Below are 14,468 nucleotides of genomic sequence, written 5' to 3' on the forward strand. Positions count from 1 at the left end.
AAAGCAAACTCATCCTTTATTCTTTTAATAAGACTAATTTTGAAAATATCAGGATTTAATTAAAAAGTGAGGACTGGTGAGATAAAATGAGGGTTCAAATATCACTACTTCAAATATAATAGCAATGAGTGATGTAACTTGCACTAGACTTCCACTGTACAATATTTATTAATTTATACAACTCTCATACAATATTGTTCACGGTTGAAAACTAAACACAACATGCTACACACAGTGCATCTGTGCACGCTTGCTAATTTTATAGCACTCAGGTCACCCTGTACCTCAAGTCAATTCCAGTTACATATTGCAATCTAAACCGAGTTATCAGACACTAACAAGATGCCAACATCAAACTCAGTAACCTCAGCCTGGTTCGGTTCAATCATAGCACAAAATATGCCAAAATTTGGCAGGACCTTTTGCGATTCTAGCTTCTAAGTTCTATCCGAGGATGAAATTTCAAAGTAGGTAGGCTTTGGGGTTGAGGGGCAGCCAATGGATTGGATTAAGTCCTCTACAGCCAGTACACGGAACTTTGGAGGAGGAGAATTCAGAGCAATGTTGTCAACTCGGTGTTCATAGATCTTTCCATTCCTGTCGAGTTTGTACTCTGAAGTGCCATCAAATCGACCACGACTCTCCCAAGGGACTCGTGGAACACCATGGATAGTCCATCGAACCATTATAACATTTTCCAGAGGCTGCCACACACTAATGATGTCAAGCCACAATGCCCTGAAAAATATCCTACCATGGAATCGCAGGGCCCAAAAAATCGATTTATAGTTTTCAATGCCAACAAAAGTATTGATAGGATCTTTGAATACAATATCATCCCTGAACATAAGAAACAGAATGTTAGCAAAATTTTCCAAAAAGAAAGAATGAAATCAGAATCAGGACACAATTCAATGTTTCATGATAATTTCACACACCCATTAAATGGCATCACATCTGAATGATGTTCAACATTTCAATACAGCACTTGCTGACACATTTACAGAAAAGCAAGGAACATTAATAGGTAAAATGAAACTAAATGAAACAAGCAAACCTCTGAAAGAACACCATACCCATACACGAAAAAGTTACATGCATGTAATTATCATCAAGGTGATTTGGCACGACCAAAAAAGGCACTGAATTCCTCATCCTTCAGCGCTGCATATACAAGTCTCATATACACAGTTGCAAAGAAAAACGTACTCGCAGAAACACAATCAAACTTGATAATCACAAATCAACCATCTAAAATCCCTCTGATGTTATCCATATGCTCACACTTAATACCATTGACCTATCCCCAGGTATCAGAGATTTCAAAGTCGTAAAAATCCTAGCTAAAGAACCTTAGTTTTGAATATCAATATTTGAAGACAAACAAAACTATATGCAAAAAGCATAACTTGAAACTGATGGCATCATTTTTTCCATTTAACATATAAAAATTTGAAGCTAGCCATCTTGATCATGAGCGTCAAAATATTAGAATTCCATTAGGATTCAGATTTTTAATTTTTAGAATGAGTGTTTTCTTGGTTTATAGGATTTCCATTATTAGTATGTTTTACTTGTAGGTTTAGTATTTCCAGTGATGTCCTGGGCTTTTACATTCAAGTGATCAAGAAAAAAATAAGTCTTTTGACAAATTGGAGGAAGATCCCTCCAAGAGATCACCTCTTTTCTAATTTCTATCCTTTTTATTTTATTTTATTTATTTATTTTCTTGTAGGTAAAGTCCTATCACAAAATTGAAATCACAAGCATTCGTTGATTATTCCACTATACATCCAAAACAAATAGACACTAAAGCAATTTGCTACCGCGCTATCATTAAAATTAAAACAGAAAAGAATTTGTTCATGGCCATCGCTGATAAACGAAACGAAGTAAAACCTGTAGATGTCGAAACTGAGCTCCCTATAAAAGAGAGCTGGAAACTCTTCTCGTAAAGTCCGAATCGCGTAGCCCATGTTAACATAATAATTGTGCTTTTCTTCTTCTTCTTTGCTCGGCTTCACCGGAGCCGAAAATTGTCCATACAACCGAACATTTCGACCCACTTCCGAAATTCCAGATACCCTAACCCTAGCCCTAGAGCCTAATTTCTCGTGATTGCTCAAAACTGAGAGACTCTTTTGACTTGTAGAATGAGGGTTAGGGTTGAAGAAGATTTTGGTCGAGAATTCTGGAGGAGAGACGAGAAAGGCCATTAAAAAATATTTATATCAAAATTTAGGGCTTGATTATTGAGATGATATTAGAGAGAAGTTAAAAGGAGAGGTGCCATTTTCCCGGGAAATTGAATTAGCGCGTTTCTTCGTTCAATTTTTTTTTTTTTTTTTCCTCCAATTTTCTGTTAGGGTAAAGCGAGAAATTGAGGGATGGAGGGATATCTGTTCGGATAATAGGATTATGCTTTTGGATAATTGGGATTATCAGAAGCTGATTGAAATTAGAAAATATCTTATTGGCCAGTGGTATTTGTCAATGATTGCCTTAGATTGGAAACTGATCCTGTGTGGTCGAGTCTTTGTCTGTTATGGGTAGTAGCCAATTAAAGTGATGATACTGCCCTTTTAGGCTTCTTTTGTTTCTCCTCTAGTAGGAGTGCTAGGACCGACCGTCCCACTCGCTTTTCACACGTGTTTTCTTATTTAGATTGTTGTGCAGATTTAACTCATCATTTTTATTAATTTAAAAAATTACAAGACCATATTTATCACTTGACCCTTATCTTCAATTTTTTTTTTTTCTTAGACATACCAACTATCAGTTCACTTCCAGCATATATATATTTTTTTAAAAGATTCTCTTCTACTAAATTGAATTAATAAGTATTGATGTCAAGAATTCAGATTTTCTCCATTAAAAATTTTATACACAAATGTTAATGTTAAAAAAGAGTGTTAAAAATTTTAGATATGCTCGTTACAATTATCAAAAAAAAAAAAAAAAGATTTGCTTACCACTTGTTGGGATAAAGAATTTGATGCATTCATTTTTTACTAATCTATTAATCTAGTTTTTGCAACATGCAGGCTTGAATTTGCTTATCAAATGCAAATAAGGAGCAAAGAAGAGGAATCTCACGAGAGAAAAAATAGAATACAAATAATAGATGTTTTAAACTAAAAAAGTAGGATTGAAATGTGTTAAAAAATAAAAATGCTGGAAGTGACTGATGATTCGGTGGGTTTAAGGAAAAGAACTTAAAAGGTAAAGGTGTCTTTAAAGTGATATGATTTTTTAAATTAAAAAAAAAAAGAAAAAAAAGTGAGATGAGTTAAATATGTACAATAATCAAAGCAAGAGGAACCCTCATCAAAAAAAAAAAAAAAAACCAACAACAACAAGATGACAGATGTCCTATTTAAAAGGAAGCAAGTGTGACAGTCGAATCATATGAGCGGGTGTCGCTAGCACTCCTCTTACTAGTAGTAGTAGGGATGAACTAGAACAAAATTTTTCGAAAAAAACCAGGAACAAAAAATTCTTTTTGAATCCACCAAAATTCCTCTCCACGCTCATTTTAACAAATAACTTTATTATTAAAAATTTCAAATTTCAAAATTATCTTTCGCTGACCACTTTCTCTCTCTACCTTATAATTACATATTCTTTCTTTAGTATTCGCAAACTAAACATTCAATTTTATTCTCTTTTGAATTTATTTTTTTCCTTTGTTAATATATCATGATTTATATTTCATACTTACCATATAAAACATTTTTTTTTCTTTATATTCATTATCTTTTGTATTTGGTAAAAATCAATTTCTTGATGTTTATTAACTTTTATGACTAATAAAAATATTTTTATGTTCATTTTTAAATAGGGTGTTCTTCCTCTTAGGATCCATTTGGTACAACTTTTCAAGTATAACTTATTTAAGTAGAACTTTTGTTAGTAGAGCTTTTGTAAATAGAGTTTTACTAAAAAAAATTTAGTTGTTTAGTTGTTAATAAAACTTTTATTAAAAATTTATGAAATTACTTTAATAGGTAAATTTTTTAAAGTTGTGTTATGAAAACAATAAATAAGATTGTTAAATAAGTAAATGATATTTTATATATTTTGACATTTAAAAAAATCTTTTCAACCTCTACTCTAAAAAGCTCAAAATTTATGTTTTTGCTAGTAGAGGTAAAATAGCTCATTTAAGTTTTAAAAGCTCTATTAGAAAAATAACCAAACAACAACAAAAATTACAATAAGAGCTTATAAGATTAAATAAGCACTTATGGTCATTATATAAGTCATACCAAATAAGCACTTAGTTAATGATACTAATTATTCGTAACTAAAAGAATATATCTGAATAAATTGAAGATAATTTGTGAAATTAAAAATATAAAAAGAATAGAGTGTTAGTTAAGTAATATTTTTTTTAAAAAAATTAGTCACAGGAGTTTTTCATAGTTGAGAGAGACAGTTTCGTACTTAATAACCATTCTAATTGATAAAAAAATGAGTTTACATATATTTAAGTGAAAACTAGCTATTAGGAAATAAAACTCAAAATCAGCATGAAACCAATTAGCCACTTTTATCTGAACTGACTCACCGATTTTTTTACTAAAAAGCAAGTTGATTAGCCGCTTTTAATAACCGACTAATAACTTTGGGCTTTTACCATACTTGTAGTTTGACCTAAACTTTTTTACAACTATTAAGCACCTAAAATTTTGAAACATTATCAAATAGGTCCTTTTACAGATTTTTAGAAAATAATATTAAGACCATATAAACTTTTTATATATTTTGACACCTTAAAATCTTTCAAGACGTTTCTAAATCAATTCATATATATAAAAGATATTCATTTTGATAAAACATTTATCCTTCATTTTTCTTCAATATTTTGAAAGCACATTTATCAACGAACCACAATATAATAAAAAAGTCAATAATTTTGGTGAATGCAACACATAAAAAACTTTTGAACTCACAGTTGCTAATTATGCACAAATATAGACAAACTAACTTTACATGAATAATTAAAATAAATATATCACCTAAGCTAGTGTCTTGAGCTTGAGTCTCAACTTGATAAACATGTCCTTGAGTTGAGTCCTTTGAGCTTGATCTCATATGACTGACGTTTGACATTTAAGAATTAACAAGATTCAAAAGTGTTTTTTATTATATTGCTTCTTATCATCAAAATCAACGGTTGTAAGATCATTTAGGTTAACAAAAGTATACCATATACCCTTTACTTTTTATTTTTTCTTAATATTCAATAAGCCCTTGGCCCAAAAAATTTAAATGAAAAGATGAGCGAATGGGTCATTTACTTGATATTTGATTTTGAAAATGTAAAATATATATTTATTACAAGAAAATTTATTTAAAAAGGTAACAAAAGAACAAAAAATCTTATTATTAATTTTTATTCACACCAAAACTTATATTTCTTATTTTGACTGTTTATTTATTTATATTTAATTTACAATAAACATAAATAAAAATATATTTCATAAAGGTAATATTTTAAAATTATGATACTAGGAGGTTATTGGGTATTATGAAAATAATACTACAATAAGAGAGTAAGTGATATTTATTAATTTAATAGGGGAAAATTGACAATCTCCTTAAAATAAATTAACCTAAATGCAATGGGCCAAAGAGATTTGTAGATATGAAAAGAAACTAATCCAAATGGAATGGATTAAAGAGATATGTACATGTGAAAAGAATCATTTAAAAGTTTGATAAATCTTATTTAGGGGTTGGCATTTTAATTATATTAGTCAATAATAATTATTAATATTCTTAATTATGTAAATCATAATTTTTTATTAATTTTAATTATGTAGATTAAAAATTAGCAACACATGAAACATTATTATTAATAATATAGTACAAAATTAAAATTTTCTAAGAATAAACTAATTATTATTAATTATTAACATTAACTAAATATAATACTATTAAAATTAAATAAATATATAGTAATATTATTTTAAAACAATTCTAACTTAGATTAAATAAATTATCATTTTAATAAATGTAATATTATTAAATAATATTATTCAAATAAATATAATATTATTATTTTTAGGTAATTGTAACATTATTTTATTTTAAAAAATATAATTATATTACATTTAATAAAGAAAGGATTAAAAAAAAAAAAGAGCTAGGAGTTGGATTCTCACTTCTCTCCTTAAATAAGTAAACACTTGAGTGAAAAGAATCTACATTTCTCACTCCCGCTTCAGTAAGTAAATACAACATAAAAATTTTTAGTTTTCCTTAAAATTTTAAAATTTCAAGTATAATTGTTTCATCTATATTTAACTTTTTTTTTTCTTTTGAATCCATTATTCTTAAACTTTAAGTTTAGTATTTCATGTATTTAATCAATTCATCTATGTTTAGCATTTTTTCTTTGAATCCTTATTCCTTGCAATTAATTTTCAGAATGCCTAATCCCTGGGCCAAACATTGCATACATATTATTATTATTATTATTTTGATTTTGCGTGCATGTGTGTGTGTGTTAATAAACATAATTTGTGAGATATTGTACATTAAAGTTTAAACTAAGCTTATTTGCAGGAAGCATTAGATTGTTGTTCTGTGCATCAAATGGCGAGATATACAATGTTGTTTTCGAGTTTATATAATACCTTAGTGATGAATTTGTCAATAAAAATTTAGGGTTTGTGATAAATGGTTGTGTAAATTATTTTTATTTTTTAAATTCAATTTGTAGTGTCCTTATCAGTGATTTCGTAAAAGAATATTCAGGCGATAAAAAATAGAGAGTCCTTTATAAGGTGCAAACAGCCCCACCTATCAATTATATAAACGAGATATTTATTGAAGTGGATTTCACTTCATCTTGTTATTTCCGTTCTGAATCCATCCGAACCTCTTCGCTATCGCTGCGCAACATGGCCCAAGGCCCTAGGCCCCAGGCCTTCTATATTTCGAACTGAACTTGGAAGCCTTAACTTTTGCAAAACAATGATTTTTCTATTAATATCTTGTTTAGTGACTGTTAAGACTTGTGAAGAATAAATTTATAGTTTTGTTTAGACAATATGTTGATGAAGACTCATGCAATTGATTATTATTTTTTAATTAAAAAGAGGGGTTTGTATGGGAAATTATGATTCTTATATTTTCATAATGGGTTCAACGTGTTCAAATAACTCCATCCATAAATTATGCACTAATTTTATAACCTCAGTTCAATTAAATTCCAAAATTATTCATAGTCATTGAATCTTCTAACTTATCAACTTTTATTTATTGGAAAAAAAATCTGTACTTTTTTTTTTTTTGAGTGAGGTTGTGCAAAGCCATATTAATTTTTAAGCCCTAGTACTTGCTTTAGAATTCAAATACAACTAACCAGACAAAGTTTTTATACTAACTTCAATAAATTATAAGAAATAAAAAGATGAAATGATAAGACAATATTGGAGATAAATGTGTATATATTCAATTACAATTGCATATATAATCAAACTCAATATTAATTATGCATTATATGGATAAAGAGTGGTAATTTTATGATAAGAGAATTTTATACTTTATTACAACAAAGGATGAGTTAAAAAAAAAAAGATTTTAAACAGTGTATTTTAGTCTTATATATATTGAAAATTATATTTCTTATATCTTAATCTGTCCTGTACTGTAAAACTATTAAAATAAAGAGAGTGTTTTTTTTTTTTTTAATGTTGTAAAGAGAGTGATTGAACCTTGGTTTTGTAAAGGGAATTCTTTATTTCTTTTCAACAATCCAAAGAAAGGAATTTTAGTAGTAAAATTGAACGCAACTTGAATTTGCTAATTCTTCTGTTCAGGTTTTGAGTTTTGACATTGCGCGAAAAGCCAAAAAGATGGAGAAAACAGAGTGGGCATTTTGAAGGCTTATTTTTTATTCGGAGAAGGTCAGAATAAAGTAAAAAAAAATGGAGGGTTGTTAGAAAAGTGAGACTTTTGTTATTATAATACCTTTTTATTTTATTTGGCCCTACGTATTAAAAATGGGCTTTTCAGGAAGTCACTCCCTCTAGGCTTATATGTCATGTATAGCCTTCATGCTTGGGTGACCATCGATCATTAGCCTTCAGGGCTTTGCGATCCAAAAAAACCAAATTCACATGGCATGGCTCATTAAGGAAACACAAAAGAAAATGGCCTGTTTTCTGACTAGTGTGATTTATGTGTACAAACTTAGCAAAATGGCATTCTTGTTAACGTTACCTGGATTCTGTAAGTCCAAAGGATAAGTCATTGCAACAGGCTAGCTTAAAATCTGACATAATAGAATACGATGCTGATAAGACACATCTTCCGTGCCAATGAGATTCGTAATACACTCTCCAACATGGTAAAATAAACACAGAAAGGGGCAAAAAAAAAAAAAAAAAGAGAGGCTTAATTGAATCCGCGAGTCATTATCTGATTACAACTGTGAATAAAAAAATATTGCTAGAAAGAGCATTTATTCATCATCCTATACGAATGACGACCCCAAGCCAAGAGGCCAAATCAAGAGCCAAAAAAATATTCGTTGGGGGCAAAATAACTTGTGGCTATAAAATCTCGATAGGCATCTGTTAATGTATTTTATATATTAAAAAAAGAAAAACACAACTCAGCCATGAGTATTAAGAGCTTCCCAAAGCAAATTCTTGGGGACAGGGTTTGTGAGGTCCCGAGCTTGCAGAGCAGCACCCCTCAGAGTCCTAATGGTCCACACATTGGCCTCAAAGAAGGACAAACTTCTGTAAGGCATATTGTGCTTCTTGCAAAGATCCCTCACCACCGGCGAAATCTTCCTCAATTGGCACCTTGGCAACCTTGGAAACAAATGATGCTCTAGCTGAAACTGCAACCCACCATGAAACCAATCCATCCAAGATGAGCAAGCAATATCCAATGTCCCACTTGTTTGCTTCTCAAACCAGTCATTCCCTTTAGGCGGACCAAGATACACATTTGCAGCAAAGTGGTTTAAACAAAACTGAATGTGTTGGATGGCCGTGACAGTAAAACTTGCCATCACAAACATCACCCTTTCAGGCCAGTTTGGTAGATATGAAACTAGAAGTGGGAACCAAGTCCAAAAGACAAGAGTACCCATGATGTTCAAGGCTCTATCTGGGACCTTACGCTTTGAAAACAATAACAAAAGTGTCTGTAAATATAAATTTACTCTGGCCACACACATAACAGGGTAAAATGTCCAATGCTGGTAACTCACAAGGAATCTAGCGACAGGATCGAAATCTAATTTTCTACCATAGAAGACAGATGTAATTGAATTAAATAAACGCGTAGATACCGCAAAAACTGGGATGTGTTGAAGATCTGGATCGTAATCAAGGCTGTTGCAAGCAATGTGGTGGGCATTGTGAGTCCACTTCCACCAAGCAATGCTGATTCCTGTTAAACAATTTCCTGAAATAAGCTGAGCAATTTTGTTAAACTTAGGACTTGTCATAACCTGATAATGCCCGGAATCGTGACCAACATAAGCACTTTGAATCCAAAGAAACCCCAACAACATGCCTGAACCCAAATGAGCCCAGACGCTCTCACAGCACAAAACGCCATAAACCACAACAACAAACATCAATGCTACACATGTAAGGGCACAGGATGCCACGTGTTGTTTCTTTTCAAACATACCCTGTTTGGCAAACTCAATGTACAGTCTCCTGTAATCTTTTGAGATTTCAGATACTTCGAAATCTTGAACATAATAGCCTGTAAAAAGTTTATCAAGATATTGCCAAGCGGTTCCTGGATGATACGCTATAAACGCATCGGTAACATCTTGGCCAGCCAAATTCAAGAGCGGAACGTCGCCGCCAGGATGTTGTTTTGCCCATTCTGTAACGTCGTAAACTTTCCCCTGTATAGAGATCCACAAATCTTCTGCCTTGTTGTGGGTTCTAAGCTCTTCAGCCGTTATGTATTTTTTCTCGGCCTCCATTAAGGCAGCAGATTGAAAAATTGGAAAGTGTTGTGGGGGAAGATAGGTTATGCCACCTGGGAAGCAAAATCAAATCAAGAAAATCCCGCAAGTTTTGCTCAAAGTGAAATAGCAAGGGATGTGATGATTTGGTTTGCTTTCGGTTTTTGAGATCTCTATTTTTATTTTTTCCCTCTCTGTGTTTCTTCGGAGCGTTTTTTATGATAATATTTTTGGGCTCTTTATCAGCGAGGGTTGCGGCTAAACGGTCATTTTGGTATGTTTCGTGGTAGGATACGTGTTGAGTAAAGTTGAGGTCGTCGCCATTCGCTTGTTTTAACCCTCCAAGTTATCTTCGTGCGGTTAACAGTAATCATATGTAGATAATAACATTCCGCTCCCTTTTTTTATTATGTTTAACCAAATAAGGGTATGCTTCTTTTATTTATATTGAATAAATCTCTTAAAAGTTGAATTTTAATTAGTATAAATATACGATACAATTTATAAATTTATGTGATTACGTTATTATTTAAACTGAATTCATATATTTCATTTATTAATTAATCATCCTACATCTTAATTCAAAGTTTCTAGCACACCGTCCTAATTGTAAAATACTAATCCTACCATATGTTCAAATTGCTTTACGGATTTTGAGAGCATTCTAGTTCTAGGGATTTTTAAGTGTGGACCTATTTGATACAGATAAATAAACTAATGTCTTTGATGGAAATACATAAAAAGTTAGGAAGCGGATGTTATTAGTCCTATCAACCAAATAACCTTTTTTCTTATTATAAAAGGTCAAAAAAAAAAAAAAAACCTTTTCTTTTAAGCAAAACCTCAATCATGTTTTTAAGAAGTGGGCCAACAGTTTGTCAGCCTGTGGCAGCACACGCTGTCGTCGTAGTCTTCCGGACGCGTTTTGGAGATATTTTTCCGGAATATTAATCGACTGCGTTGGAGATATTTTTTTCCGGAATAATAATCGCCTGCATTGTGAAAAGTGATTCCACATTTGTACCTGCGCTGTCAGCCTATTGACAGACAAAATTATTAAATTTCACAGTTATTCCCTGAAATACCCTTTATCTTCTTTTTCTTTTTCTTTTTTTTGTTTTTGAATCCGTCCTTGAGATAGTTAAATCCAAAGTACTCATTTTTACAATTAAATTTCAACTATTTTGTAAAACCACCGTTTTAATGAAGGGAGCCAGCCAAATTTAAGTAATGTTTTCTATTTTTTACTTTATAAGAAAAATTTAAAATGTCGGATGTTTGTCTTCTCAACAATCACGAATATGTTGTTGGAAGTAAAATTTAATCTTCCATTTAACCCATTATATTCACTCGGTTAATTTATTGATTTACGTTGTAGAAAATCGGAAATGCGAATATGCTGATTTGGAGAGGCCAATAAAACGTGTGGGCAGAGTGCTTGCCAACACTTACGCTATATATCCCTCACCTGGAAGCTCGCATCGATGATCTTGATTCTTGAGAACCAACGCACGTAACCAAAAAGTCTCATTAGTCCCTCTCAAAAAAAGAAAAAAGTCTTATTAGTCAGTTGGGAAAAGATAATGTCATGTTTGGCAATTTACTAAGAAAATGTCATGTTTGGTAATTTACAGCTGTATATTTTCCAGATTTAGAACAGAGATTTGCTCTGTGACGGTGAAAAGACAGTAACTGAATATTTTAAGCCTATAGGCTACAGCCAACGCGAGCAGCACGTAACGTCTTTTACAACTATTCCTCGTGAAAATGGCATGGCAAGTACCTGCATTACTGCACATCCATGTGAGACTCTTTCAAATATGTCTGCCTGCCCCCGCCCATGATACCGCCATTAATTCTCCCCTGTTTTAGTTATAATCTTTCTTTTTCTTTCCCATTCTTCGTTTATATTATATTTTAAGAGATCTTGTTTGATAATCTATTGAGTAAATATATTTTATTTTCCAGTAGCGAAGATATTTTGTAGTTTCAAATTTTATATTGGGAATCGTCTATAGTTGGCCCTCGAGAAGATCGGCGAAAGGTATCTTCCCACCCTCCAGATGTGGACGTTAATATGTAGCTGTAACGAATCAGCTTCATTGACACAAAAAAAAAAAAAAAAGAGGCCATTTTTCTTTAACTATAACAATTATTAATTTTACTTACTTTCCTTCAAATTTATCTCACCTCATAAAAAAATTGCAAGACATATCATATAACCTGATCGCCTGTAGGTACGAGGATAATCCTGTCATTATAAGGAAACCAGCTGTCGTGATTTTCTCTTTGGTAGGGCTAAAATGATGTGAAATTGCGACCACAATCGAAAAGGAAATATAATATTCTTTTTTTTTTTATGTGGAAGCATAGCAGAAGTTCAAAGGCGCATGAGGGATAAAAAGGCGTGACGCGATAGCATGTGTTAGCCATTGGGCTACAGCAGGCAATTCGAGCTACTCTTTCCTCTTTCTTGACCTCAACATGTTTCTAGTAGTATTATAAAATGTATGTTAAGGGTCCCAATATATTCTAGGTTATAATACTATCTACAAAATTATGAACACTTATAAAAATAACAGCATGTGTTACATATTGTAGCACAGAACAATATGTACATCGTTTATAATAGAGGCACTGATATCCAATTTGATCATCACAGTACTTGAACCACAACTTTACGCATCCATATTTAGCAGAACATTCAATGGCAAGAAGCAATTTTGAAGTAAGAACAGCCACGGGAGTAATGCCAATTCCAGCTCCTGCACGAGCAGCAGGAAGTCCCAAGAAAATTTTGGTAGGAGGAATATATGTATGAAGTCCAGTGATTCCATGCACTTTCAAGATTTCCAAGGTCTCTAGATGAGTATTGGCATGGAGGATGTGTTGTAAAATTGGACCAAAACGCAATCGAATGGACCCGTTTTAAGGCACCCTTAATCCAAGCATCAGGGTAAGGACATTGCGTAACTGCTGTTAAGTACATTTTCTTGCCTTGCAAGATCATCCGAATGCTGATTTGTGCCTCCTCCAATATCAAAATCAATTCCATCCAAATTAGAGGCGTCAGCAAGCGAGCGAGAGGATGATTGTCCCCCCCGAAGAAGTTGTCCAAAGATCGAAAGCTTCACTCCTCACTTTGATTCCTTTTGCTTGACAGGATTTAATGTCGGCGCTTAGACTGGTGCAGCCGTTGCGGTATGGATTACAAAGGCCAGCAAGAGGTTGACTTGCTTTCAAAACATTGGAAGAAAGGCCATGTTCAGAAAATCATAGTTGCTTGTAACGCAAGTCTCCACCAAGATACCTTCATTTCCATTCTTGGCCCAATCGATTGCAATTCCACCGGCATCAATACCCGGTCACTAGAATTAAGATTGCACTGAAGAGTGATGCATCAGTTTCTAACGCCATTTTGCACTGTTTGCTTTTATTAATTCACTCAATAGCAACTAGTGTTAAGTATTTACCAAGCTATTGTTTCTCATGTGTTTAACTTATCGAAGAAGTATGTCTTCTTTTTCCCCTTTTTTTTTTTTTGAGTACGTGACTTTACTATTGAAAAAAATTGCAGTGAGTGAACAATTAAAACAACAGCACATAAATGTGAATTCAATAAGTACATAATTGAAACAACAACAGAAGTTAATAAAGGAGCTACTGGAAATTGTAGAAACAACAACAATTAAATTGAAAAAAAATGAAATAGGAAAATCCGAGACCTGTTAAAATAGTTTCCTTAAAACAAATTTACTAACTACTATGGTGCTTTTAGTTTTGTTGGTATCTGTCTCCCAAGATACTATCTGTTAAAAAGGGAACGAATTATTTGTCAAGCACGAACAAATAATTCCAGCGAACAGCAACAGAGTAGATTCTCGATCAAAACAGAACGACAACATTTGAAGTGCTCTGTGTGTATTTTGTTGTCTCAAACATTAAACAAATGAGGAAGACTGCCTTTTTATACACATGAGGGTATGCGCAACTTTAATTTCCTAATTCAATATATGAATTAATTTTGTTTCTGTAACAACCCATTGAATTGAAAAATTCAATTTTGTAACATCTCAATAATTAAGTATCTATATATGTAAAATTTTAAGTGATTTTGGGCCGACATTCGTGTATGCAGGATGTGCGGGCGCACACCACTTCAACCAAATCGGTCTTGGATATGCACCCCTCCTGCGCACGTGCGTGTGGATAGAGCCTCTATCTTTAAAATTCTTGCTTATACATGGATAAATATATATATATAAACACAAATGTCTTAACTTATTTTTCTCTTGTGGGACAAATTCTATTTCCTTTTAAATTTCCAACTTCAAGGGTGCACTTTTAGAGTCAATTTCTCATTTACCTAAGCATAATTTTGAGTGAATAAATATACCATTTCGTAGTGTTCGTGGAGTAGAATCCGAACATCTCGAGATTTTCCACTTTGCTTAGGTGGATCCCACTCAAAATGTGCCCTCAAAATAACATATTAGTATGTTATATTTTTTCA

The 14,468-nt window shown here is 32.3% G+C and overlaps 2 protein-coding genes and 1 pseudogene across 2 annotated transcripts; all 3 read right to left on the reverse strand.

Annotated features, from left to right (window-relative positions):
- Positions 1 to 149: 149 nt before the first annotated feature.
- LOC127901414 (uncharacterized) lies at positions 150 to 2,437 on the reverse strand. Its single transcript, XM_052438659.1, has 2 exons — positions 1,900 to 2,437; positions 150 to 840 (listed from the first exon to the last, which is right to left on the reverse strand). The coding sequence occupies exons 1-2, from the start codon at positions 2,214 to 2,216 to the stop codon at positions 438 to 440; spliced, it is 720 nt and encodes a 239-aa protein (XP_052294619.1). The 5' UTR covers positions 2,217 to 2,437; the 3' UTR covers positions 150 to 437.
- A 5,956-nt stretch (positions 2,438 to 8,393) lies between these two features.
- Positions 8,394 to 10,219, reverse strand: LOC127901271 (delta(8)-fatty-acid desaturase 2-like). Its single transcript, XM_052438260.1, has one exon. The coding sequence runs from the start codon at positions 9,971 to 9,973 to the stop codon at positions 8,630 to 8,632; it is 1,344 nt and encodes a 447-aa protein (XP_052294220.1). The 5' UTR covers positions 9,974 to 10,219; the 3' UTR covers positions 8,394 to 8,629.
- Positions 10,220 to 12,487: 2,268 nt separating this feature from the next.
- LOC127900858 (acidic endochitinase-like) lies at positions 12,488 to 13,372 on the reverse strand (annotated as a pseudogene).
- Positions 13,373 to 14,468: the final 1,096 nt, after the last annotated feature.

Source organism: Citrus sinensis, chromosome 3, assembly GCF_022201045.2.
Source record: "Citrus sinensis cultivar Valencia sweet orange chromosome 3, DVS_A1.0, whole genome shotgun sequence".
Classification (NCBI taxonomy): Eukaryota; Viridiplantae; Streptophyta; class Magnoliopsida; order Sapindales; family Rutaceae; genus Citrus; species Citrus sinensis.